We start from the raw sequence: 23483 nt of genomic DNA on the forward strand, positions 1-23483 counted from the left end.
GAGCAAATGTTCTTTTAGGTCAAATTTGTAATAAAGATTCCTAAATTTTTGGAGTCATGGAACTCAAGTTCTGTTCCCATTACCATGGCAACACAACAAACCCCATTAGACTCAGTAGTGTAAACAATCACCTTCTTACTGGGCTCGTGGATTTTGTGCTCAGAAACTTGGAAAGGACACAGGAAAGATGGCTTAGCTGGGGAAACTTCAAAGGCTGTGGCTGGAATCATAATCCATGTCTGGCAGCTGATGATGGATGTCGGGTAGAACCTCAGCGAGGGCTGCTGGAGCACTTGCACATGGCCTCGGCCTCATCACATGGCCACGTGGCTTCTCACAGAATGGTGGCTAGGATTGAAGACTGATCATTGGAGGAAACAGGAAGTAGAAACTACCAGTTTCTTTAAAATTTGAGCCCACAAACTGGCACAGCATCATTCCCACCGTATTCTGTTAGCTGAGCAACCACAGAGCCCATACTAGATCCAACCAAAGAAGAGTATCAGAGGGTTTGGGGAGCATGGTATAAAACTTGGGCAGATTCTGAGGTTGGGGCTCAATCCACCACCTTGGGCTGTCTGGCTGCATAAGGATGTCGTTTTACAAAGCCTCCAAGTTTCTCTTTTAACCTCTGAAGTGCCTTAGCTTGGCTGGTATTTAAATTCCTCAGGAATTTCCCCTCCTGGGTTGACCTCCATGTCTTCCCAGGAAAACCAAGATCCCAGGAAAGGCCCCTCCTCCTGAAGCTGTTCCACTTGGACAGAGGCCTAGCTCTCCAGTGGGTTAGCTGCCCCAGGGCACTGCCAGGCTCTTTCTAAGATTCATACCCAAGTTCTAGCTTTTACCTGGGAGTGTGTGGCAGGAAAGGGAGTGACAAAGGGGAAGGATGAAAAAATGGTTGGGCTGAGAGGCCCCATCATCAGAAATCAGGTTTTTTGTTTTCCCCTGTACAGCCACTGGCTGGTTGGTTGTGTCCAGCTTGGAGGACCACAGTGAGAATCTGTAACTAAAGAGCCCTCTGGGATTAGGAAGGACTGAAATTGTATCTAAAAGGAGAGGAGGAAGGGTTCCTCAAACCACAAAAGCCAGCCGTAAAACCAAAGCGACCCACATCTTCATATATGCAATTGACTGTCAAAGGGAAGAGAAGAGAGGTCCTGTGCTGTTGAGAGGCAGAACAAGAACCAGCAAGTCTGTGTTCCAGGGAGGCAGTTCCTGAGGCTATTTTGTGGCAATCTAGGTGAGAGACACTGATGGCAGTGAGAACAGACCAGAGATACACTTTGGAGAACATGTGACTTTGCAGAAGAACTGGCTAGGGAAGGTGAGGGAAGAAGGTGGTGTCCAGGACTTGCATTTGGGGTTGGGCATTTACAGTAACTTCTCAGTTTCCTCCTCACTCTTAGCTACTCTGATTCTACAAAATTCCAAATTATGGCAGGTGTCTCTGGGATGAGGAGATGAAATTATCCTGTAAAGAACCCCTGGGTGAAGGCTGCCAACATACACGGCTGGGCTGAGGCTGGGCCTCAGGGGGAATGACAGGCAGTTTCACAAGGTCCCCACCCTGTCTGCTTATCAGCATCATCTTCTTTCACCTTAGATGAAACTGCTGCTACCAGCTCAACCGCTCAATCACTCCCTATGGCTCTGCCCACCACTGTCTGTCTCTCAGTAACTGAGCAATACATCCTTGAGAGCCTATAGACCGAGCACACAGGGTGAGGGGTGACACACCTACACACAGGCCATGGCACCAGGCATCCAAAGAACCTGACCCTCCATCACTGTGACAATCTCAGGTCACACCTAGGAACTTGCTGATTCAAACACATTTATTGAGTTCATCACCAAGGCTCAGGAGTCTGGGGTAGGAGTCCCAACAGGAAAACCAGGGACTGGTTAAATGCATGGAGGCAGTACCTCTCCACTGCAGAGTTGACACCTCCCACCCCACTCCAAATAGAAAATGGACAGAGGGACAGAGCCATGGTGCATTAGGGAGGACAGGGGCTCATGGCTTCTCTACCCATCACCATCAGGAAAGGTAGGTGAGAAAGGCAAGGCCAACTCTCCAAAGGCCAGGGCTGGAGCCTGAGAGGCTTTATTTTGTTTCTTTCTCCTTTTCCAAGTGGTCATGTGCTTCAGGTGGGGAAGATGGAGATGGGGAGAGGCCCATTGTCCTGTCAGAAATCCTGTAAGGAGAAGGATAAAAGGACACGTGAAGTCACAGCAATAGACCAAAGTGCATCCTCAGCTAAAAATTCTAACTTCCCCTCCTAAAGCTCCAGAGACAGCCAAAGTGCTGCTCGAGGGCACACCAGCTCTGCTCTGGGTATACCTACCTCAATGTTCAGCTCTGTAGTGTCTAAGAGGTCCAGCCCGGGCTCACTGGAGGAAGAGTGGTCCCCAGGTTGCTAGAGGAAATGGGGTCAAAAGTCAGAAAGGACTTTCCCCATTCCTACCCATCATGTGGAACCAGCTCCTTTTTCAGGCTCAAAAGGACAGCACAAGGGACCACACACCAGGCATGACAGAAGTGCCTTCTCTCCTGGCCTACTGAGCCCCTTAAGAGCCTTCAGCTTTGGAACCAGAGAATGGAAGTCTCTGAAAGAGACCTTGCTTGCTGGTCTTTGGTATGGAGTGTCACTGTCTGGAGCATGAACAGCCTCCTTTCCCCTGCTCTCCTCTACTATTCTGTTTTTTCCCTTCCCCAGAGGAGAGAACAAGAGAATGACAGCAGAAGACACACATGGCTTAGTCTGGGATGATGTCCCCCTCAAATCTATAACCCACAGTTCTAGGTATGAGGAGGTAAATGCCTTTGGGAGGCATTTAGGCCACAGGCCAGAGCCCTTGTGATGCACATAGTGCCTTTATTAGAAGCAGCAGCTGGAGAGCTAGCTTGCTCCTTCCCCCATGTGAGGACACCAGTAGTTTCACCAGAAACCACTGTGCTTATTAACCTGAGCTTTGACTTCCAGCCTCCAGAGCTGTGAGAAATAAATGCTGTCTAGAAGCCACCAGTCTATGGTGCTCTGTTAGGGTAGCCTGAACTAAGACACAGCCCTTTGTTCTCTACAAGGTGCTTGTACTTTGTAGTTTGTGTAACTGAGGAAATGGAGGGTGAGAGGGGGCAACAAACTAACTTGCCATGGAACTGAGGGCTGGAGCTCAGGTCCCTTGAGCTCCCAGATCTTTCACTCTAGACTGGAACACTTCTCCTGGGGAAGTGGGTGGCCAGGGCAGAGAAGGGACTGTGGAAGGACAGGGATGGGGCAGACCTCTTAGCAGAGGAGGGAGGAGGGGTGTGGCTGTGTCAGGGAGAATTACCAAATGGGCTGCAAGGGTAGCCTGATGACCTTCCACCCTGTCTCTAGGGCTCCTTCCAATTCTTAGAAGGTTCAGAGGCAATAATACTTATTTGGGGACAGAAAGGGAAGTGCTATTCCAACCCTTTTTGCCATTTTTAACCCACTCTGCTACTAGGATATTTTGTTTAAACTTTGAGTCAGGGTCTTGCTAAATTGCTGAGGCTGGCCTTGAACTTGCAATCCTACTGCCTCAGGCTCCAGAGAAGAAGTTATTACAGGCATGCACCACCAAGCCTGGCTCCTCATTTCTTTAATAAAAGCAGTCTGCAGTAATAATCCTTCCTTCCTTTTCTCAATGTTTCTTTCAGAAAGTCCTAAGCAAAATTCAGAGCCAAAGGTATCCACAGGGCCAAGAAGAGAATCCCTGTGCTCCTCCCACTAACTGGCCTGAAGTTCTGGAGGAGGGGAAGGCTGGGTTCACTCACCTTGTCAATATCCTGCCATTCTTCACTTGATTCATCCAGAATTTCTAGCTCTTCTTCTTCATCCTCTTCCATAAGGCTGAGTCTGACAACAGTGACAGAGAGAGGGGGTTTTCAAACTGTTCTTTAAGGGCCTCTGAGAATTTCTCAAAGGCATCCAAGAAGTGGGGCTCCCGGTTCTCACCCCTGCTTCCGTGGAAGCAGTTCTTTAAGTTCTGGGCTTTCACACTATGCTGGAAGGAAGTATTGTGGGGTTAAGGCAAGTCCAAAAAGAACTGGCAGAAAAACACTGGCCAAGATGAGAATCCCCTCAGAGTGGGTGACAGATGTGAAGCAAAGATGGAATTGGATGAGGAAAGCTCACCGAGTTAGCTGGTTGCCATGATCAAGGCCTGAAGGATTGTTCGGAGTCTGGAAATACTGTGTACCCAAGAACCTTGACCTTTGGGGGCCTGAGAGGGGCCGGCTGTCAAGAATGAAGCAGGATCAGTGACAGGATAAAAGTAAAGGGTAAAACAAGGAGGCTGGGTGGCTGGCATCAAAGGGGAGAAAAGCTTAAGAGTATGGGGGGAGACATTTTAAAATTAAAAAGAAAATAAAAGGACAAGCCTTAGAGAAGCACCCAAGGTGCCAAGTGGAGGGCACCCTGAGGGGGGGACACACAGAAACTCCAAAAAGCAGCCAGCCTGATGCTCCCCTGGCTCACTCATGGGTGAAGTCTGATGCTGAGGTGCCTTCTTCCATCTCTCCCAGCTCCTCCAGCAGAGGCCTGCTCTTCACAGTGGTGGAGGTGAGGATGGGTGTGTGCAAGAGGCTAGGCAGCTGCAGGCTCTCTTCCTGGGATGAGGAGACATCCTCTCTGTGAGGCTGTTTCACTTTCTCAAGACCTGCCCAGGATTTAATAAGGGAAAGTTAGGAAGAGAATGGAAAACCTATTATGATTCATTCTGTTTCATCTCAAAAATGAACAGAGTCCCGCTGTCCTTTGTGTAACAGTATAAAGCTTGTAGGGTTGTATCTAGGCTTTGTCCTAGAAAAGTTTACTACACAGCTTAGAAAACCAAGATGGAAAGATATAAATATACATTTCATAGATAAACAGTTAACTCATCAAGATGAATGTGGGAGAGAGTTGGGTCTGCCAAGATTGAGAGGCCCAAGTTAAGCAACAAAGATCATCTGAGATCCTATTCGTTCCAGATTTCTGTGGTCAGAAAGAGCTTAAAATGGCAACAGAGTTTGGGATCAGAGGCCAGAGTGGATGTGTGAGGGCCAGGGAGGAATAGGAAAATGGGAGACAAGATTTTTTGGGGCTGGGGATGTGGCTCAAGCGGTAGCGCGCTCGCCTGGCATGCACGGGGCGCTGGGATCGATCCTCAGCACCACATAAAAATAAAATAAAGATGTGTGTCCACCGAAAACTGAAAAATAAATATTAAAAAATTCTCTCTCTTCCCCCCTCTCTTCTCTCTTAAAAAAAAAAAAAAAAGATTTTCTGAAAGCCTGAAGAAAGGAGGGTGGGGACGAGCAGGCGGGAGGGGGATGGAGGGAGACGGACAGAGAGACACAGACACACACACATGGAAATAGAGAGATATATAAATAGATATGACTACAATATCAGTGTAGTTCTGACAGAAAGGCTGAGTGGAGGACCCCTCCCATGAAGACTGCAGATGATGGACAGATTTTACCAGAGGTTTCCATTGCCTGAGAAAACTCAGGTGATGCTATTTTAAATTTCCAGTCAATGGACATTAATGTTTGTCAATGGTAAATGTCCACCCGCCCCCACTTACTCTCCTCCACAGCCAAGTTTGTACACTGAAACTTAACAACTCAATGTGAGCTGCCACTGGTTCACTTGAAGGGCTGTAGAAAATAGAGCCACATCCATGAACCTGTACTCAGAGAGGAAACTTTGGGCCTTCGTGCAGATCCTCCTAAGCTCCCCAACCTACTTATGGTATAAAGGTTTCTACTCTTCTCCATTTCACTGGTTTCCTTAGTCCTTCAGGTTCATGCCTATAAATATCACCTAGTCTCTGCCAACTTCCAACTGACCCTAGCTATTAGCCCTCCCTTGAACTCCAACTTCTGATCTCCAACTGTCTGCCACACATCTGCACCTGGACGCACCAAAGTCCTCACGTTTCCCCACAAACTGCTCCATTCACAGTGTTCTCTTGCTCAGAGAATATCAATTCCATCCTTCCTAGTCCTTGGAGTCATTCCCAACTCCCCTTTTTATTTTATATCCAACATCTAACTTGTCAGGGAATTCTATCAGATATTCCTTAGTAATACTTCCAGAACCCATCACTCCTCGCCGCCTCCCCCATCCCCTGGTCTGGGCACTCTCCTCAAGTGGGGCAACTTTTCTAACAGCCTTCTTTCTTCTTGCTTGTCCCTCTACCATCAGTTAAGGGTCCCTGGTAGAAACAGACCATATGTTCTTCCAGTGGTTTCCTGATGCACTCAAAGTAAATACCGAAGTCCTTAGTCTGCCATATACCCCTAGGCTCCTGTGACCTCTTTGGTTGAAAATCCTATATACTCTGCATTCTAGCCATAGTGGTCTTCTCTGCTATTCCTTGAACACACCGGGAGCATTCCCTTTCATGGCCTTTGGACTGGCTGCTCCCTATTATTTTGATATACTTTAGGAACCCTCCTTCACTTCTGCTAAAAAAAAAAAAATGAATTAGGAGGCCATTAGATGGAGACGGTTTCAGTGCCTTGGATTCCCACATAGGCAAATCAGAACCCAATTCAGAGTAAATGTGCATAATTTAGGAGATCAAAACTTAAGCTTAACCAGTAAGAAACCACCCACTAACCTCTAACTAGATTTTCCACTTTAACTAGTCCCATACTTTCCTTCCTCTTATTTCAGCAAACACCTTTGGGAACCTCAGTCAGTGGAGTCCCTGATCTGCCTGTCTGGTGTTGCCCCCCTCATACACTGCTGAATGCTCAAACAACTTATGTTTGTTACAACATTAATTAACAAATTAATGTGCCCTAGCACATCTTGTAGCACCTCTTCCAGGTTTTTGCCCAACATTCATGTTCTCTGGGAGGCCTTCTCCTTCCTGTGCCCCCTCTGGCATTCCCTCACCTTCCTGCTTTTTTGCCACAGCATTTTTATCACTACCTGTCCGTGTTTACTGCTGTATTCTCACCCCACGGTGCTCAGAATCCACCGACTTAACAGCAGAACCAGTCTTTTCAATTTTATCACACCTTTACAGACCTTCTGCTTTACACAAACCTACTGAAACATCTATACTTTGGCCAACATACATCGTTCTATGTTGTCTGTGTACGTGCTGTTCCACTAGCCCCTCATGACCACATTTTTCCTCTGTCTTATATAATTCTTACTCATTTTTAAAGCTCCAGCTTAAATTCTACCCTCTTGGTAAACCTTTTATAGACCAACTAAACAAAAGGATACTTTCCTTCTCTGGATTCTATAGCATTCATTTGTACAAACCCTCAGGCAGTTATTTATTGGTGAGTATTCATAATTCAGATTTTTTCTGAAATGTATTTCCTCTTTCTGATTAGATGGAAGTTATGTTAAGGGCCTACTATACTCAACACAGTGTCTTGTGTATAGTAGGCCCTTAATGTTTATTAGTTAATTGATAAAAGTAGAGTTTCCTAATGGTGTAAAATATAATTTCAGGTGGTATACAGAAGACATTAAAAGTGGGGCGCAATGGTGGACACCTATAGTCCCAGCCATTTGGGATGTGAGGGGGCAGGCTGAATAACACAGCAAGATCCCACTGCAAAAAACTCCTACCCCGCCCCCAAAAGCAAAAAACAATAAAAAGAAATCACACCCTATCTCACACAATATACAAAAATTAACTCAAAATGGAGTACAAGGACTCAGGTTGTGGCTCAGTGGTGAAGTGCTTGCCTAGCATGCATGAGGCACTGGGTTCAATTCTCAGCACCACATATAAATAAATAAAAGGTCCACTGACAATTAAAGAAACATTTTTAAAAAATGGAGGACAGGGGCAGGGGCTGTAGCTCACTGGCAGAGGGCTTACCTAGCACATGTGAGGCACTGGGTTCCATCCTTAGCACCACATAAAAATTAACAAACAAAATAAAGGCATTCTGTCCATCTATAACTAAAAAACGATTTTTAAAAAATGGAGCACAGATTTTAAGAGCTAAAAGGAAAAACAAAAAGTAAATAGGAAAAAGGAAGAAAAAAACAAAAGTAAATATTTTGATTAGGCAATGATTCCTTATGATATGAAACCAAATGCAAAAGCAAAAATAGGTTAAGTGTATTTCATCAAAATTCTGAACTTAGGGCACTATTAATAATGTGGAAAAAAACACCTACAGAATTCAAGAAAATTACTGCATATCCTATACTTCAAAAGAAGATCTTATATCTGGAACATATAAAAACTCCTACAACCCAACAATAAAAACACAAACAACTCACTTGAAGAATGAGCAAAAGGGGTTGGAGATGTGGCTCAAGACAGAGGGCTGCCTTGTATGTACAAGACCCTGGGTTTGCTTCCTAGAACCTCAAAAAACAAACAAAAAGCCTCCCAAAGGATCTAAACAGACATTTTTCCAAAGAAGATCAATTGTTAATAAGTGCATACAAGAAGCTCAATATCAGTAGTCAGAGAAATGCAAATTTAAACTATGAGATACAACCTTACAGTCATTAGGAGATGGATACAATTTAAAAAGACCAGTATCAGAGAAAAAGTGAAGAAATTGAAGTCCCAAATATTGTCTATGGGACTGTAAAATGGTATAGGTACTTTGGAAAACAGTTCGACAGTTCATCAAAAAACTTAAATGCAAGTTACCATATAACCCAGCATTTCCACTCCCAGGTACATCTAAGAACTAAGAAAATATGTCCACCCAAAAACCTGTACATGAATGTTTAACAGCATCACATATAACAGTACAAAAAAAAGATATTCAGATGTCAATCAACAGATAAATAAAGTGAACACATACAATGGACTCTTGTTCTGTCACAAAAAAGAAGGTAACTGATACATGAAAAAGCACAGATGAACCCTGAAAACAGGCTAAGTGAAAGAAGGCAGATACCTAAGGCTACATACAGTATGATTCCATTTAGATAAGGTGCCCAGAACAGGCAAATTCAGAGACAGGGAGAAGATTAGTGATATTGTGTAAGACTGGGAGGATGGGGAAAAGAGTGACTGCTATAGGTCACCGTTTTTTCTAGAATAATGAAAATGTCCTAAAATTAAATAGTGGTGATAGCTGCACAACTTGATGAACATACTAAAAACCACTGATGTGTACAATTTAAAAGGGTAAATTTTATGGTATGTGAATTATATTTCAATAAAGCTGTTAATATTTAAAAAGTTACATTTTAAAATGTATGCTAGAAAACACACTACTAGAAGGTCAAGCTGTGACCAGATGCTTGATGAAATATTTGACAAAAAAGGTTTGAAGGAGACCAAAGACAATCTCCTGATTATCCAAGCAGCAGCAACCAGAACTGCAGTGCTGGGCTGGGGTTCAGTGGCAGAGGGCTTGCCTCACACATGTGAGGCACTGGGTTCGATCCTCAGCACCACATAAAAATAAATAAAACAAAATAAAGATTAAAAAAAAAGAACTGCAGTCCTGAGTACCCAATGCCCAGCCTTAGCACTGTACCTTCGATGCGCCTTTTCTTGGAGCGGGAATGACCCTGAGGGCTGGCCTCTGCTGCACTCTCTATAGGGCTGAGGGAGTGGCAGTAGGTAGTGACTGGACCCCACTGATGGCCAGGTGCCTGGGAGACACGCTGCAGACACTTTTCCAGGTAAGACAGTCTGAAGGAGGGGTGGAGCGGAAAGGCTGGGGTGGGTCCCAGCCCTTGCCCAAGCCTTTCTGTATCCACATCTCTGCTCACCCACCCTCTAACTTACAGCAGCTGCTTATCCTGGTGGAAGAGGCGGGGGGAGAACTCTGAAAGGAGCTCCAGGAATGCCAGATTTGGGGGTTCACCCGAGGAACCAGGAGGAGGAAGTTCAGACAAGGAGAACTTGATGCCTTCCCTTGATTGGGCAGAACTGTTTTAGTAATACAGGCCCTTCCCACTTCCCTCCCAGGGCTGAGATATCCCATCCAAGTGTGCCCTTCCCATCCCCACTCATCTCTTGAGAACATGCCCACCAACAACCTTACTACTGCTTCTTCATGGCCTACCCTCCCCATCCAGGGCCACATTCTCAGCCTTCTCTGCACCCAACATCTAACCCAGCACTTCCTCACTTGTGCAACATGACTACCAGGTCTCGATTGTGCAGCTGCTGGGGTCCAAAGCTCAAGGCAAATCTCCGGGCCAGATCCCTCATCTCAATGAAAGCTGGCAGCTCACTCAGGCTCTGAGGCCCCTGTTCCTGCAGCAGTTCTGTGTACAGCTGTGTCCAAGAGACATGGTGTGTTGGGAGAGGGAAGAACAGGGCAGCACTAGAAAAGCACAACATTCCCTTCTCCTCAGAAATTCCCAAGGGCTTGGGATGCCATCTCCTAATTTTACTCTTTCTGCCCCCAGGACACTGCCCTGATCCCTGACACTCTGCAGCAGACAGAGCCTTAGCCCTTCTAACAAAGATATCTACAGTAACTGAAGAAGGCTGCAAGAGAACAGACTGAAAAAAATAATTAGGGATTCCCTGTCACTTCATCTTTGCCACTCTAGGTGCTGATAGTTGATTTCTATGGGTTGGAGATGGAAAGTTCCAGGTTAGTTAAAAGCACATTTTCTAAGGATCTACTAGGTGTGAAGGAGCCTGTTGTGTAAAGTAAAGAGTCAAAATAAGGAAAGGGCCTTTTCTTAATGTCTTGCTTTCTCTGAAGGTGGACAAAGAGGTGGGGGACTACAGGAAGGCATGCCAGAGGTGTGAGGTCCTCTGGAGAGAAGCAACACCTGCTTCAGGCTCAGCAGTAGGATTCGGGAACAATGACTTCGATCAATCTGCCTTGCTCTAGTTAATGTTTCCTTGATGATGTCACCATAGTCATTGTAGAACTGCATGAGAAGAAATGGAGAATGTTATGTTTGACCACAGGAAAACACTCTGTTTTGTTTCTACCTTCACATCCCTAATCTTGCCTTGTTCCCAAAGAGCCTGTGATAGAAAAACAGGAACATAAGCATAAAATAACTCAGTCTAGACCTCATCTCTAACCAACAGGTGCAGAGCCCAAAAGAAATCAGAGTTTAGGTAAAAGAAAAAAAACACATCAGGGATAAACTGTTGGAGCCCAATTCTTGGTGAAGAGGAGGAGGAGGCCTGCCAGTGCCCATTCTCGCTTAGCACTGAAGTCTCCACATGTATTCCCACTAAAAAGGAAGCCCCAGGGAACAGGACTTTTGTCTTTTTTGTTCACTGCTGTGCCCTCAGGTACACAGGAGGTGCTCAGTAAACAGAAATTAATACAATGGTGGGGTGAGACATCTAGGTATGTAGTGAGCACTGATCCCTCCCCCATTCTTTTTTTTTTTTTTTCCTTTTTATATTATCCCATTCAGAGGACTGGGTTGGAGAAAAAAGATTTCTAGATGGGAAGAAGCAGCTATTTCCCCTCTACTGAATGTCTTAATAGCTTTTTCTCCATAATTATTTACTACTGAGTCACTTTGGTTTCTTTTTTTTAAAAAAAATATTTATTTTTTAGTTGTACACAATACCTTTGTTTATTTATTTGTTTTTATGTGGTATACGCTGTACTGTTGAGCCACAACCCCAGACCCCACTTTTGTTTCTTTATTCTAAACTCCTACTGCCATTCCCTCCTACTTTCTCTTTTTAAGCCTGATCCCATCAAATCCATCCCTCTTCATTTCTGAGATGTCATAGTGTCTCAAGTCATGGCTTTGTTCAACATGGTCCCCTGTTCTTTGTGGCTGTGGGGTCTCACTATACCTTATTGTAGTGTTTGAAAACATCTGAGGCTGCATCCAGCTCTAGAACCCCACAGAGCAACAGCTTGCAGAACCCGGCCAAGAGTCGGCGCCGCTGGTGCAGCTGCTCTATCTGTACATGATCATCCTGGGAATGTCCTGCCCATCAAAGGCAGAATGCAATCACACACTTATATCTCCCACCCTGAATCACTGAGCCAGGCCCAGCCCCAAACCCTCCTGAGCCCCAAGCACAGAGTCCCTGTACCACTGCCCAGGTCTCCAGGTTGGAGGAAGACATGGTCCATGAGGAAGCTTGCTAGCTCAGATTGGAGAGAAGCTTCTGGAAAAAAGATGAGGGGTCTCAGGAAATCCCGCCCCCCTAAAATCATCTGAGGGCTGAAGATGAGAAGCATATCACTTAATAAGACAAAAGCCTGTTGGTAAAAAAAAAAACAGGACAATTAAAAAACAGAATTGTTATAAGACTGGAATTACAAAGCCAGCTTAACTCCTCAGACCCCAACACTCGCCTCCTCCTCCCTCTGGAGGAAATGCTCACCTGCTCCTGGATCTCCAGATCCACATCTGAGAGGCAGCTCTGGCAGAGTTCACAGAAGGCCACCATTCTGCTCTTAAGATCCAGCACCTGCTTCTGCAGAGATAATGGCTTACAAGGAGCAAGACAACATGGCTCCTCCGTCCTAGTCCCTGCTCAGACCCACACTCACCTGGGAAGCATCTGGCCCTGAAATGTGGGTTAATGTCCAGAGAATGGAAAAATAGACAAGAGTCAAGGCTGGAAGGACCACCTGTAACCATGAAATGTCAGACAAATGAGCTTTTGCAGGAGAACGAAGAGCGATGGTGAGGGGGGAAGGGAGAGACAGCCGAGGAGGGAAAGATGGGCAGGCTGATGGGCTCAGACCCAGCGTGGAGGAGAGAGAAAAGGAAACCCTTTTCTGGTGGAGATAAACTGATATTTAAAACAGGCTCCAAAGGCAGCTATTCTATGCAAAAATATCATGTCTCCCTAATTCACTCACAGTCTCCTAGAATCCCTCAGTCTTCTTGACTCCTAGAAAACTGGAGAGGATGACAGTTTCCAGGAACTGAAGCCTGGTCCACCTTTCAAAAGAGGATGGAGGGGGAAGCCCCACCAGATCTTCCTCTGTGTGCCCACTTTATACCCTGTGACTGGGCCTGCCTGGGAAAGGTGGCAACCCAGAATAATCCTTAAGAATGCCTCTCCTGCTTCCACATCTCTAGCCTGTCTACCTGCCTGGTGAGGAACCTCTCCAGTGTCCACAGCCTTCCGGAGGAGTCCATAGCATGGCTCGTAGAGCTCCCAGCGAGTCAGATCATGAGCACTTTGTGAAGAGAGATGGAAACATTATGCTGGAGCAGAATGAAAGGAATCAATTCCACAGACACAGAAATGGGAGGGAGCAGCAGGGAAGCTACTCACTTGTAGAAGGCAGAGAGCCGCTTCAGAGTGGCTGCTAGATTGTACGCCTCATCCTCATCCAAGAACGACGACTGAGGAAGAGAGAAGGTCCACAGCAGGAGTTTCCCAAGAACTCATCCATCCATGCTCCTAGTCTTAGGGCCCTCTCCTCCTCATTTGGTGTGTCCCGCCATTCAGCCTCAGCTCCTACCTGCAACAGCTCATCAAGCTCTTGCTGGAAACGGTCAGTCAGCAGATCCACTAGTTGGCTGCGGGCAAAGTCCACCCGGCTGAAGAAAGTGAACTCAGGCTTACAGAGCAGATACAGGGCATGCGCTCCAGCCTCAAGCACTGCTGGCTCTGCATGCTTCACCACCACCTCCTGGAGTTGCTGCAAAAGCAGCTCCAGATGCTGAAAGGGAGAAAGGTGGGAGAAGACGGTGTGGAGGAGATGGGGGGGGAAGGTGAGAAACAGGGGTGAAAGCAATGAACTTCAAGGAAAAGATGCCTGAGAAAGGAAGGGCTTATTGGATTTTTCTGGAACCCAGGTTCCTGTAAAGATGTTGACAGTAGACCCCTCCAGCCCTAGCAGGTGGGCAGTGAGGTGTAGGAAACAGATCTTCCCACCTCCTCACCTTCTCCAAGCGCCGAGTGCAGTAGATGCTGAGGTCAAAGTAGTTGAGAAGCTGGAGCAGGGGAGCGACCTTCTCTGCATCGGCTGAGAACTGTGGTGATAAAGAGGGTGCACGTGGGCTGCCAACTCTTCTCCCATCCCTCCTCTAGGCTGTTTCCTTTTACCCACTTGTGCCTGGTGCGGAGTGGGGGCTGCTCTACCTTGGCCAGGAGCTGGGGCAACAGGGGAATGAGGTGCTCAGTCAGTTTCACCTTGTCATCAGCTTGAAGTTTGCGTTCTTTAGCAGTTAGGCCCTGGAATGAGAGTCATTCTGGGGTGAAAGACGTGGAGAAATGCCATGTGCAGTGGGTATGTCCATGCATCCCTCCTCCCCATGATCTTTTCTGCCCAGGAAGGAGAAAAGAATTCAGCAGCTCCCTTCAGATTTCTTTTTGCTGGAGAAAAAAAAATCCTTTGGGGGCAGATGGAGTGCCCTAAACGAGGACTTAAGAATACTGAGAGAGAATACATATCTGACTTCAATACTGCTGATCAACCCAACTTGGCCCATGCCATACCTTCCTCCCAGTGACCCGCCCCACAGGCGGGTGACCCTCCACAGCTTGCCGGGCACTGGACACAAGGATTTCTATCAGCGTGTTTTCCTGCACATTGCCCAGGTCTGGGTTGGTGGGAGGATCAAAAACAGAATTGACATATGAGCCACTCACCATCTAAAATTCCACTCCCACCCCATGCCCACTGCTGCTTTTTATAAAGCAGGTAAGCAGTCTCTCCTGGTTTCACTTGGAAGTGCAAGGTCCCTGTCCCCGGCTACCAGGTAGCACATACTCTGGTCCTTCTGCAGCAGCAGGCTTGTCATACTCTCCCAATCCTTCAGCTGAGTCCCTGCACAGTCCCAGAGGCTGTCTACTAAGTAAGCGGCATGGTCATGGAGCTGTGAAGAGGGCACAGGGTGTTACCAATGTGATGGAAAACTGCGCCAGGAAGCATTTGTTGATAAACATCACCCTCCTTCCCACAGTGGCCACCCTGTCCTCTACTCAGGTTTCTGCACAACACTCTGACTCTCCCTTCATGTGTTACCTCACTCTCCACGAAGAAGGACAGCAAAAGGTGGAAGAAAGTTCTCTGAGCACTTGGACTTCGGCGTCGCTCTCTTCCAACCCCTGCTTTTGTCCCACACTCAGGATAGAAGAGTCTGGAGGGGAGGGCACAGCACAGGAGGAGGTGAGGCACATGGCAATCACCATGGAGAAAGAAACAGCCCAAGGAAAGGATGCAGGGAAAAGAGGAGCAGAGCTAAGGGAAGCCCAAGGGGTTAAGAGGAAAAGGGATGTCAAGAGAGATCTGTATAGGTATGGAGAGTCCTTAGGCAGCCGATGAGAAAAATGACAGAGGATGGTGTGAAAGAAATGCACAAGGAGACCCACTCACTTCCAGTATAGAAATTCCCCTGCGGCAGAGGCCAGGGCACGATTGGAGGCATATACAACTGGGTAGATGCTCTCACAGTCTGCACTGGTCAGCACTCCTTCCATGTTCCTGCCAAGAGAAAAGTGTGGGCTGGGGATGTGGCTCAAGTGGTAGCGCGCTCGCCTGGCATGTGTGTGGCCCGGGTTCGATCCTCAGCACCACATACAAAAACAAAGATGTTGTGTCCGCTGAAAACTAAAAAATAAATATTAAAATTCTCTTTCTCTAAAAAAAAAAAAAAAGAGAAAAGTGCATTTGGGTGTTGTCCTCTGGCAATTCTAGGGCTAAAACCAGCAAAAACAATGAGAATATGACTCTCAGAAAACTTTTTATTTTTTTGGTCCAGGGATTGAACCCAGAGGTGCTTTACCACTGAGCCACACCCCCAGCCCTTTTTATTTATTGACAGGGTCTCTCTAGTTGCGTAGCTCCTTGCTAAGTTGCTGAGGCTGGCTTTGAACTTGTAATCCTCCTACCTTGGTCTCCCAAAACAATGGGATTATAGGCATGCACTACCATGCCTGGCTCAAAGAACTTTTAAATGAAAAGTGGAAAATAGAGGAATATGGAAAATTAGAGAAGACAGGCAGTTTCCCCTCTCAAGGTATCCCAACTCAGGAATGACTTATTTTCAACATGCACCTAAGAGTTAACCTGTGACAGGTGGGGCAAGGACTCTGGAGGGGCCTGCCTGATGCTACAAAGGTGTCTGTAATATGCTGCCTCACACATTCCCATGACTCACTTCAGGATAAGGGTTAGCAACCTGACAGCCTCCACTGCCACATCATACTCTCTGTCCATGACCATGGAAACCATCCGGTCCTGTCAGAGAAAGAACATTGCTCAGTATCTCACTGTACTCAATCCAAATATCACATCTCCTAGAATCTGAGAGATTCCTAAAGAAAGGGTGTTGAAGCAGATGCTGGAATAGATAATAAAATATCAAAGCAAATGATACAGAAAGACATGAGGTGGCAAAGCAGGATACACTGCAAAGAGTCCAGCACAGAAGCAGTGTCTCCATCTTACCTTGAAGCGGCTAGTGAAGAGCTCCAGGCGTGATGTCAGCTCTTGGTTGCTGTACAGCTCTTTCAGAGCCTTCAGGCACTTTAGACGGACTTCTCGGTGCTGTCGAGGAGAGACAAACAAGAAAGAAAACACGATTGATCACTCACCCCTACTGAGCCTCCACATGAGGACTTGCAGAGTCCTCATTCTGGACCTGGGTGCCCTCACGAAGAGGATTCTGAGATGAAAGAGAAAATGAACAGCTGTCTTCTTAAAATACAGAAGGATCTCAGAATTGAGCAATTGTGATGAAAAGGATCCACAGCTACCACTCTCACATGTGAGTTACTAATCTACCAGTAATTTTCTTGCTTTTTCTTAGTGAGTCTTTCTCCCTGTTACACCTTAGGGTTGAAGGCACGGTATCTCCTGGATGTGTCTTTTTCTCTTCAACCTTATCCTATGCTTCCTAGTACTGAGAAGTTTCAAGGTTCAGTGCCTTGATGGGCTGATCAATGCTCATCAGGTGAAATGTCTAAGTGGCAGGACCAAGAAAAGCTGAAGTGTCCTGGGCAGGGAAGATGATGAGGGGAACAGGAAAAGGGAGACTGATGTGACTCCTACCTTGTCATGCAGGGTCCAGCCAATGTATTTTAAATAGCTGTCAGTGAGGAAAGAGGTACTGTAGCTTTGCATCCAACACCCGATTTCCTCCATGCAGATAGCCCGGATCTCAGGAAGGATGTCCCTAGATGGAGATATAAACTGACTTCTGTAGTCTTCTCTCCAAACTCACTTTCAATCCTATCAGAAAACCCTATCTCACACAAACTAATTTTTTTGTCTTACTGTTTTATTTTCCTTAACACTAACCATACATACTAATGGAATTCAATGGGCTATTTCCATATATGCATACAGTGTGACTAAAGAATTTGTTTTCTTGATGAATGCCAGGTGCCATGGTCTTTCAATTTCCTTCCCAACGTAAACACAATAAATATAAAAGTAAATTCCTTTCTGTAACTAACCTATGAGATAACTGAACCAGCATGTACCATCTTGCTCACCACATCCCCTTTTAAAACTGATTTTGAAATTTCATTTAATTATTGGCTAACCTGTGTATATTTTAATTCTACTTCAAGAAAAGATTAAATCAGGAGCTCGGTTTGTGGCTCAGCAGTAGAGTACTTGCCTCGAACATGCAAGGCCCTGGGTTTGATCCTCAGCACCACATAAACATAAATAAATAAAATAAAGATGTTGTGTTCAACTACAACTAAAAAAAATATTAAAAAAAGAAAAGATTAAATCAGGTGAAAGGTTCTAGAAAAGCAGAAGCTGAAATCTAGATAAAGTGAGAAACTTTTAAGTACTACAAATACTTTAATATTAATTTTTGGAGTACTACAAATGTTTAATTTAATTCTACCAGTCTTTAAACAGTATAAAACTCCCCTGCCCTCAGAACAAACAATAGGGTGAGTTAGGAAAAGGCTTGCTGGGCCACACATATGCCTCAGAAAAGTTGCCTCTGGTTCTCTGCTCTTGTCCTTCCAAGTCTCCAACCTCAAAAAGATAACAGGCAGGGACAGAGCCAGACCTTGGGCAACATTGGACCAGAATACTCAGTAATGCCTTATCCTTTTATTTTCTCTCCCAGAAGAGCTTACAAAATCCTTTGTATGTGGGATAAACAAAATCTTACTAATTTAAAACATGCGTTGTAAAGAGTTTTTATTACAGCTGCCTTATTTCTGGGGCTAACTAAATATTTTGGGAATCTTACAGACTCCACAACCAAGGAATAGCTGCTTCAGTGAGAGGAGCCCATTAGCTCACCTGTACCGATGAACAAAGACACCCCTGAAGATGGCATTCATCATCCCCTCAATCTCTTCTTGATGCTCTTGGAGCTGGAGGATAAGGAGGAACAGATCAATCTTTCTTGTACCCCAAAAGCCTAAGGCTGCAAAAGTATAACTTCTACCTACTTCCTATTTATCACAGGACACAGTGTGAACCCCTGGTATCCTAAGTTTCCTTTTAGATCTTCTAATTCTAGAGGAAGCAATAAAATCAACTAATGCCTCAGAGGTTTCTCTGTGTCTAATAAAACACTATCTCCTCTATATATGATTATTTTTGCTATTCAGAAGCTCTAAGTGGTAGTTATGTTTTGATTAATAGTAATTCAGAAAATGCATCTTTACTAGGTGTGGTTTGATAAATGAAAAAGAACTAGCAAAAATCCGATTAGATATGTGGTTTTCAACTGGGCAATTATGTCCCCCAGAGGACATTTAGCAGTGTTTTAAGATTATTTCACTTGTTACAACTGGGGTGGGATAGAAGACAGAGATACTGCTAAACATCCTGCAAGGCCAGGACAGCCCCTCACCCCAACATCAACTGAATTAGGATTAGGTAAATGATAGATATCAAAAGCAGAATTATAAGCAGAAAGGGAACTTTGAGACAACTGACCCCACCTCTTCAATAAATCAACATATGGGGGAAAATGGGGGAAGGCTGATGTTAAATTTTAAAAGGTCTAAGAAACACCAGTCACCAAATACAATGCAAATTTCTCACTTAGACCCTGGCTTGAATTAACCAGATGTAAAAAGAATTTAGGGGGTACAAGTGTAGGAAATTTTTTTTTTTTCATTTTAAAGAATAGTACTTTATTGAATAAGTTTTATTCACAGAAAAATAAGCTTTAATCTACAACAAATGCCAGATTATACAGCAAAAAGCAATTTTCTTAGTTTTCCATACTGATGGGAAGGTTCCTACTAAGTGAAAAAAAAGCCATAAAATTATATTCACAAATATAGTACTCTGTCTCAAAACATTTCACATGATTATTCACAATACTAATACAATATGAATCAGTCATTCTTGAGGTTAAGTATAACAGTAATAAAAAATGCAGAATCTAACAGAAATTATATCAAAGCCTTTGTTACATCAAATCAAAAATGCAAATTTGTTACTAAGTACAAACAAAATGGCAAAATATACTTGTATAGTAATTTTAAATGTTACATTAATGATACATAATAAACGTAGTAAATGCCAAAAATCTGTATGCATATCTGCAAATGTCAGGCTTCAAAATACAATCTTACCAACCAAACATTAATGTAGTATTGTTTAATTTGAAAACATATATATTTAAGATTGTCCTATGTATCAGTTATAAAGTGTCAATTAATATTTAGTGAAAATTAGGGCATAGCAGAAAGAATAGTTTGAAAAATAAACATTTGAGACCTCCCATCCCAGGACAAGTAGCTTTGGTGAATTTCTCACCTTCAAACTATGTCCCAGTCAGGGCTCTGCCACTGATTAGCTATGTAGCTTTGAACAAATTACCTCTCCTCTGAGTCTCAGTTGCTTCACCTGCGAAATGAGGGGGACGTCTCTAAAATCACTTCGAACCCTGACATTATGACTTTATTATACCAAGAAAGAAATCTACATTGTGTTAAGTGTATAAGGTTCAAATTGAAATGGATTATTAGGGTGAGAATAAGTCAATTGTTTCTACTAGGAAAGCTCAACTGAATTTAATATTTTTTTTCAAAATACTTTAAAATAATTTAGATATTTAAAGGGTTTGATGACCTATTATTTCAGTTTACATCTAAGTGTAGGAAATTTAAGTATGAATTGGAATTAAAAATATTAGGGAATCATTAATTTTTGGATATGAAAATGGTATTTGATTTGTGATAACACATTACTTTTTTATTTTTAGTTTTTAGTTGTAGTTGGACACAATACCTTTATTTATTCATTCATTCATTTATATATGTGGTGCTGAGGATATAACCCAGCACCTTGCACATTCTAGGCAAGCGTTCTACTGCTGAGCTACAACCCCAGCCCGATAATACATTACTTTTTAGAGAATATACTTAAGTCTTTAGGGTTGAGGAATCAATATGTCTATAATTTACTGTATGAGAAAAAACAACAACCCACAAACAAATGAAGAAAATACTGTGAAATATTGTTAAACTAGATAATGCATATATGGTATCCAGTATGCCAGTGTCTCTTATCTTTCTGAATGTCTGAAAATTTTCACATTTCAAGGAAAAGAAAGGAAGTCCTTGAAAGAAAGAAGATAAATGAGTACCAGATTCTACAGAAGTCTAGATAAAAGATATTGAGGAAAGGCACTGGTGATACAATTCAGGAAGCCAAAGGTTTGGAGAGAAAATTTTCAAAGAAATGGGGATAGGAACTAAGTAGCAAAAAGGATTCAGTCAAGTGGACATGAAGAAAATAAGGAAATACAACCCTAAAAAAGGAGGAAAGAAATAAATCACAGAGAAGCAGAGTTCTTCAAAGGACAGATTCAAGAGCCTATATACATTTATAAATGAGAAAAAAATATGGGGGGAAAATTAAAGACAAAAAGGAGGAATAATAACTGATGAAGCAAGAACCCAAAGACAAAAAAAGATCTGCACTAGTGTACAGTGGTCTACTCTTATCCACAGGGATAAGAGTGGATGCCTGAAACTGCAGAGAGCACCAAACCCTATATACACAGATTGAATATCCCCTATCTGAAGTGCTTGGGACCAAAATGTTTCTAAAGTTTTCTAGATTTTGGAATGTATGGATAGACTTTACTGGTTGAGCAAACATGATCCAAAATCTGAAATATTCCAAAATGCAAAATTTTTGAGTGTCATACTGGCAAAAGTTTTGGAATCTGAATACTATAGAATTCAGATTTCTGGGTTAGAGATGCTTAACCTGTACTGTGTTGTCCTATACACACAGCTATGATAAAGTTTAACTTATATATTAGGCACAGTAAGAGATTAACAACAATTAATAAAATAATTATAATGATATACTTATGTGAATGTGGTTTCTCTCTCAAAATATATAACTATACTTTATATTTTTTTGGACCTTGGTTGACTGTGGGTAACAGAAACCACAGAAAGCAAAACTGCAGATAAGGGTAAACTACTATACATAATTTAAGATTCTGGATAGACCTATTAATATACATAAGCCCTTAAGATTACCCCGACAGTGAAAAACAGCAAAAGAGAATAAGGGAATAGAAATTTCGCAGAAGTCATCTTTTATGAGGGCTGGAGAAAGCCAACTGGTACAGTTAGACATGATGTGTCTGGCTAACCTCCAAGTTGGGGAGTCTTAGATACTAATGGAGAGTAGAGAGGAAACAATCAGTATTCACTTCATCACAGAAAAAAGAGATGTTTGAAGTTTAATCAGTGTAGAAGATATTACTAGGGTTTATGTTCTCCAGTGATCTTCTTAAGTTTAAAGGGAAATAAAGCTAGTCAATTTACTCTCATCTCACTTAAAGTCACAAAATAGTAGAATTATTCCTTTTTACATATATTTTTTTTAGTTGTCCATGGACCTTTATTTTTTTCCTTTATTTATTTACATACAGTGCTGAGAATTTAACAGTGCCTCACATATGCTAGGCAAGTGCTCTACCACTGAGCTACAATCCCAGCCCAGAATGATCCTCTTTTTAAAGAAAAGAAAACTGAAAACTGAGAGGTTACATTAAGGCCATGAAGCTAGTACCTAACTGGAACAGAAGGAATGCTATATTTCCATTCCTTGAATACTTGGCTTCCCTTGTCCTTATACAGGTACTACTATGGTGACCTCTACATTTAATGTAAAAGTCACAACTTAACTCCTTGCAGATAGAGCACTTAAACATTTCTGATGCTGAAAACAAATGGAAACTGAACAAAAATGGAAATATAGAGAACTCTAAATTCACTAGGCATGATTTTTGAGCCCACACTCAGAAACAAGAACAGCACACAATGATCTCTGATGGGACGAGCATGGTATAGCTGTTCCCTATCTGAAAGGCTGCTTAGGGTTTGTGCTGAACAGCCTTTCAGAAGTGCCATGGTCTGATAAAGTAGTCTGCAATAGCAGTGGATGGAAGCTGAGAGAGAGGAAGGGAAAAAGCAGGGACATTCCTCACCTCTTTGTGTTTCTCCAGCAGGCTCTCTAGCCGCTCAGGGGCTCTCTGCCCTGGTCCCTTGTTTCGTTCAGCCTCATACTGTCGCTGGTTGTTGTCTTTGTGTAGACTCAACTGGAGGGCAACTCTTACCAGGGAGGTCATGAGCTTCATGGCTTGAGTCACGAAAAACAACAAAGAAATCTTCACTTAAGTCAAAGGAGGGAATATAAATTTAAAAGAGAAGGAAAAGGGGCTGGGGCGGTAGCTCAGTGGCAGAGCGCTTGCCTAGCACACTGGGTTCAATCCTTAGTGCCACATAAAAATAAATAAAAGAAAGGTATGCTATCCATCTACAACTCAAAAAGATTTTTAAAAATAAAGAGAAGAAAAAATGGTCAGAGAAAATGAGAAGCAGAGTGACCCCGAAGTTCTAAGACACCCTACCCTAGAGTAGACTTTCCCTACCTCTTTTGGACTTTAACCCTCAGCATACTGTGAGCTTTAGAGAAAGATATTAAGGTTGGAAACTATTACTGTGATCTATCCCTTTTCACGAATCCACTTGTGAAAATCTGGATGGAGATTTTTGGCATAAAAGCTGCAATGCAACTGAAGTATAGCTAAGATACAAGCAGCGTGTGGTGGCACACTCATGCAATTCCAGCAACTCAGGAGGATGAGGCCAGAGGACTGCACTTGAGATGAGCCTATGAAACTCAGTGACACCCTGTCTCAAAACAAAAAAATGAAATAAAAAGGGCTGCGGATACAGCTCAGTGTTAGAACACCCCTGGGTTCAATCCCAATACTACAAAACAAACAAACAAAAAACTAAAATGCAGGTGAGAAAGATGATTTAGAACCACAGAAGAGAGGAACAGTCCTACCAAACCCCAGAAGAATACACAAGAGTAAGAAGTGCTTACCAGCCAGGGTGCTAGTGTGGCGGAAGGCACGAACTTGGGAGTCTGAGAGGCCCGTGAGCAAGGAGATGAGGTTGTCCATGGGAAAGCCATCATAGAGGAGGCTGTACTGGCACTGATACACCAACGTTCTCACAAATTCACAGAAGCTTCCTTGGAACTTCTTCCAGGATGGACCTTGAGCTGTCAGGGGATAGTCCCCTGAGTCCTAGATAAGGGTTATGAAAAGAATGGAAATTTTTTTTTTTTTTTGGCC

At 43.6% G+C, this 23483-nt stretch overlaps 1 protein-coding gene across 1 annotated transcript in view; it reads right to left on the reverse strand.

Annotated features, from left to right (window-relative positions):
• Positions 1–1817: 1817 nt before the first annotated feature.
• Positions 1818–23483, reverse strand: part of Stag3 (stromal antigen 3) — a 28373-nt gene continuing 6707 nt past the window's right edge. The window contains exons 6-33 of the mRNA XM_015490713.2: positions 23231–23435; positions 22326–22477; positions 18152–18225; positions 16931–17054; positions 16328–16426; positions 16038–16117; positions 15254–15361; positions 14903–15017; positions 14648–14753; positions 14374–14477; positions 14017–14109; positions 13818–13907; positions 13394–13594; positions 13204–13274; positions 13018–13105; positions 12467–12547; positions 12298–12390; positions 12004–12172; positions 11758–11894; positions 10758–10859; positions 10100–10248; positions 9754–9882; positions 9500–9657; positions 4503–4683; positions 4161–4262; positions 3800–3881; positions 2346–2417; positions 1818–2195 (exon numbers count right to left, since the gene is read on the reverse strand). Coding sequence (XP_015346199.1) covers positions 2187–2195; positions 2346–2417; positions 3800–3881; positions 4161–4262; positions 4503–4683; positions 9500–9657; positions 9754–9882; positions 10100–10248; positions 10758–10859; positions 11758–11894; positions 12004–12172; positions 12298–12390; positions 12467–12547; positions 13018–13105; positions 13204–13274; positions 13394–13594; positions 13818–13907; positions 14017–14109; positions 14374–14477; positions 14648–14753; positions 14903–15017; positions 15254–15361; positions 16038–16117; positions 16328–16426; positions 16931–17054; positions 18152–18225; positions 22326–22477; positions 23231–23435 — 3174 coding nt within the window. The 3' untranslated portion in view covers positions 1818–2186. The remainder of the gene's footprint in view (positions 2196–2345; positions 2418–3799; positions 3882–4160; positions 4263–4502; positions 4684–9499; positions 9658–9753; positions 9883–10099; positions 10249–10757; positions 10860–11757; positions 11895–12003; positions 12173–12297; positions 12391–12466; positions 12548–13017; positions 13106–13203; positions 13275–13393; positions 13595–13817; positions 13908–14016; positions 14110–14373; positions 14478–14647; positions 14754–14902; positions 15018–15253; positions 15362–16037; positions 16118–16327; positions 16427–16930; positions 17055–18151; positions 18226–22325; positions 22478–23230; positions 23436–23483) is intronic.

Source organism: Marmota marmota, unplaced genomic scaffold (assembly GCF_001458135.2).
Source record: "Marmota marmota marmota unplaced genomic scaffold, marMar, whole genome shotgun sequence".
NCBI lineage: Eukaryota > Metazoa > Chordata > Mammalia > Rodentia > Sciuridae > Marmota > Marmota marmota.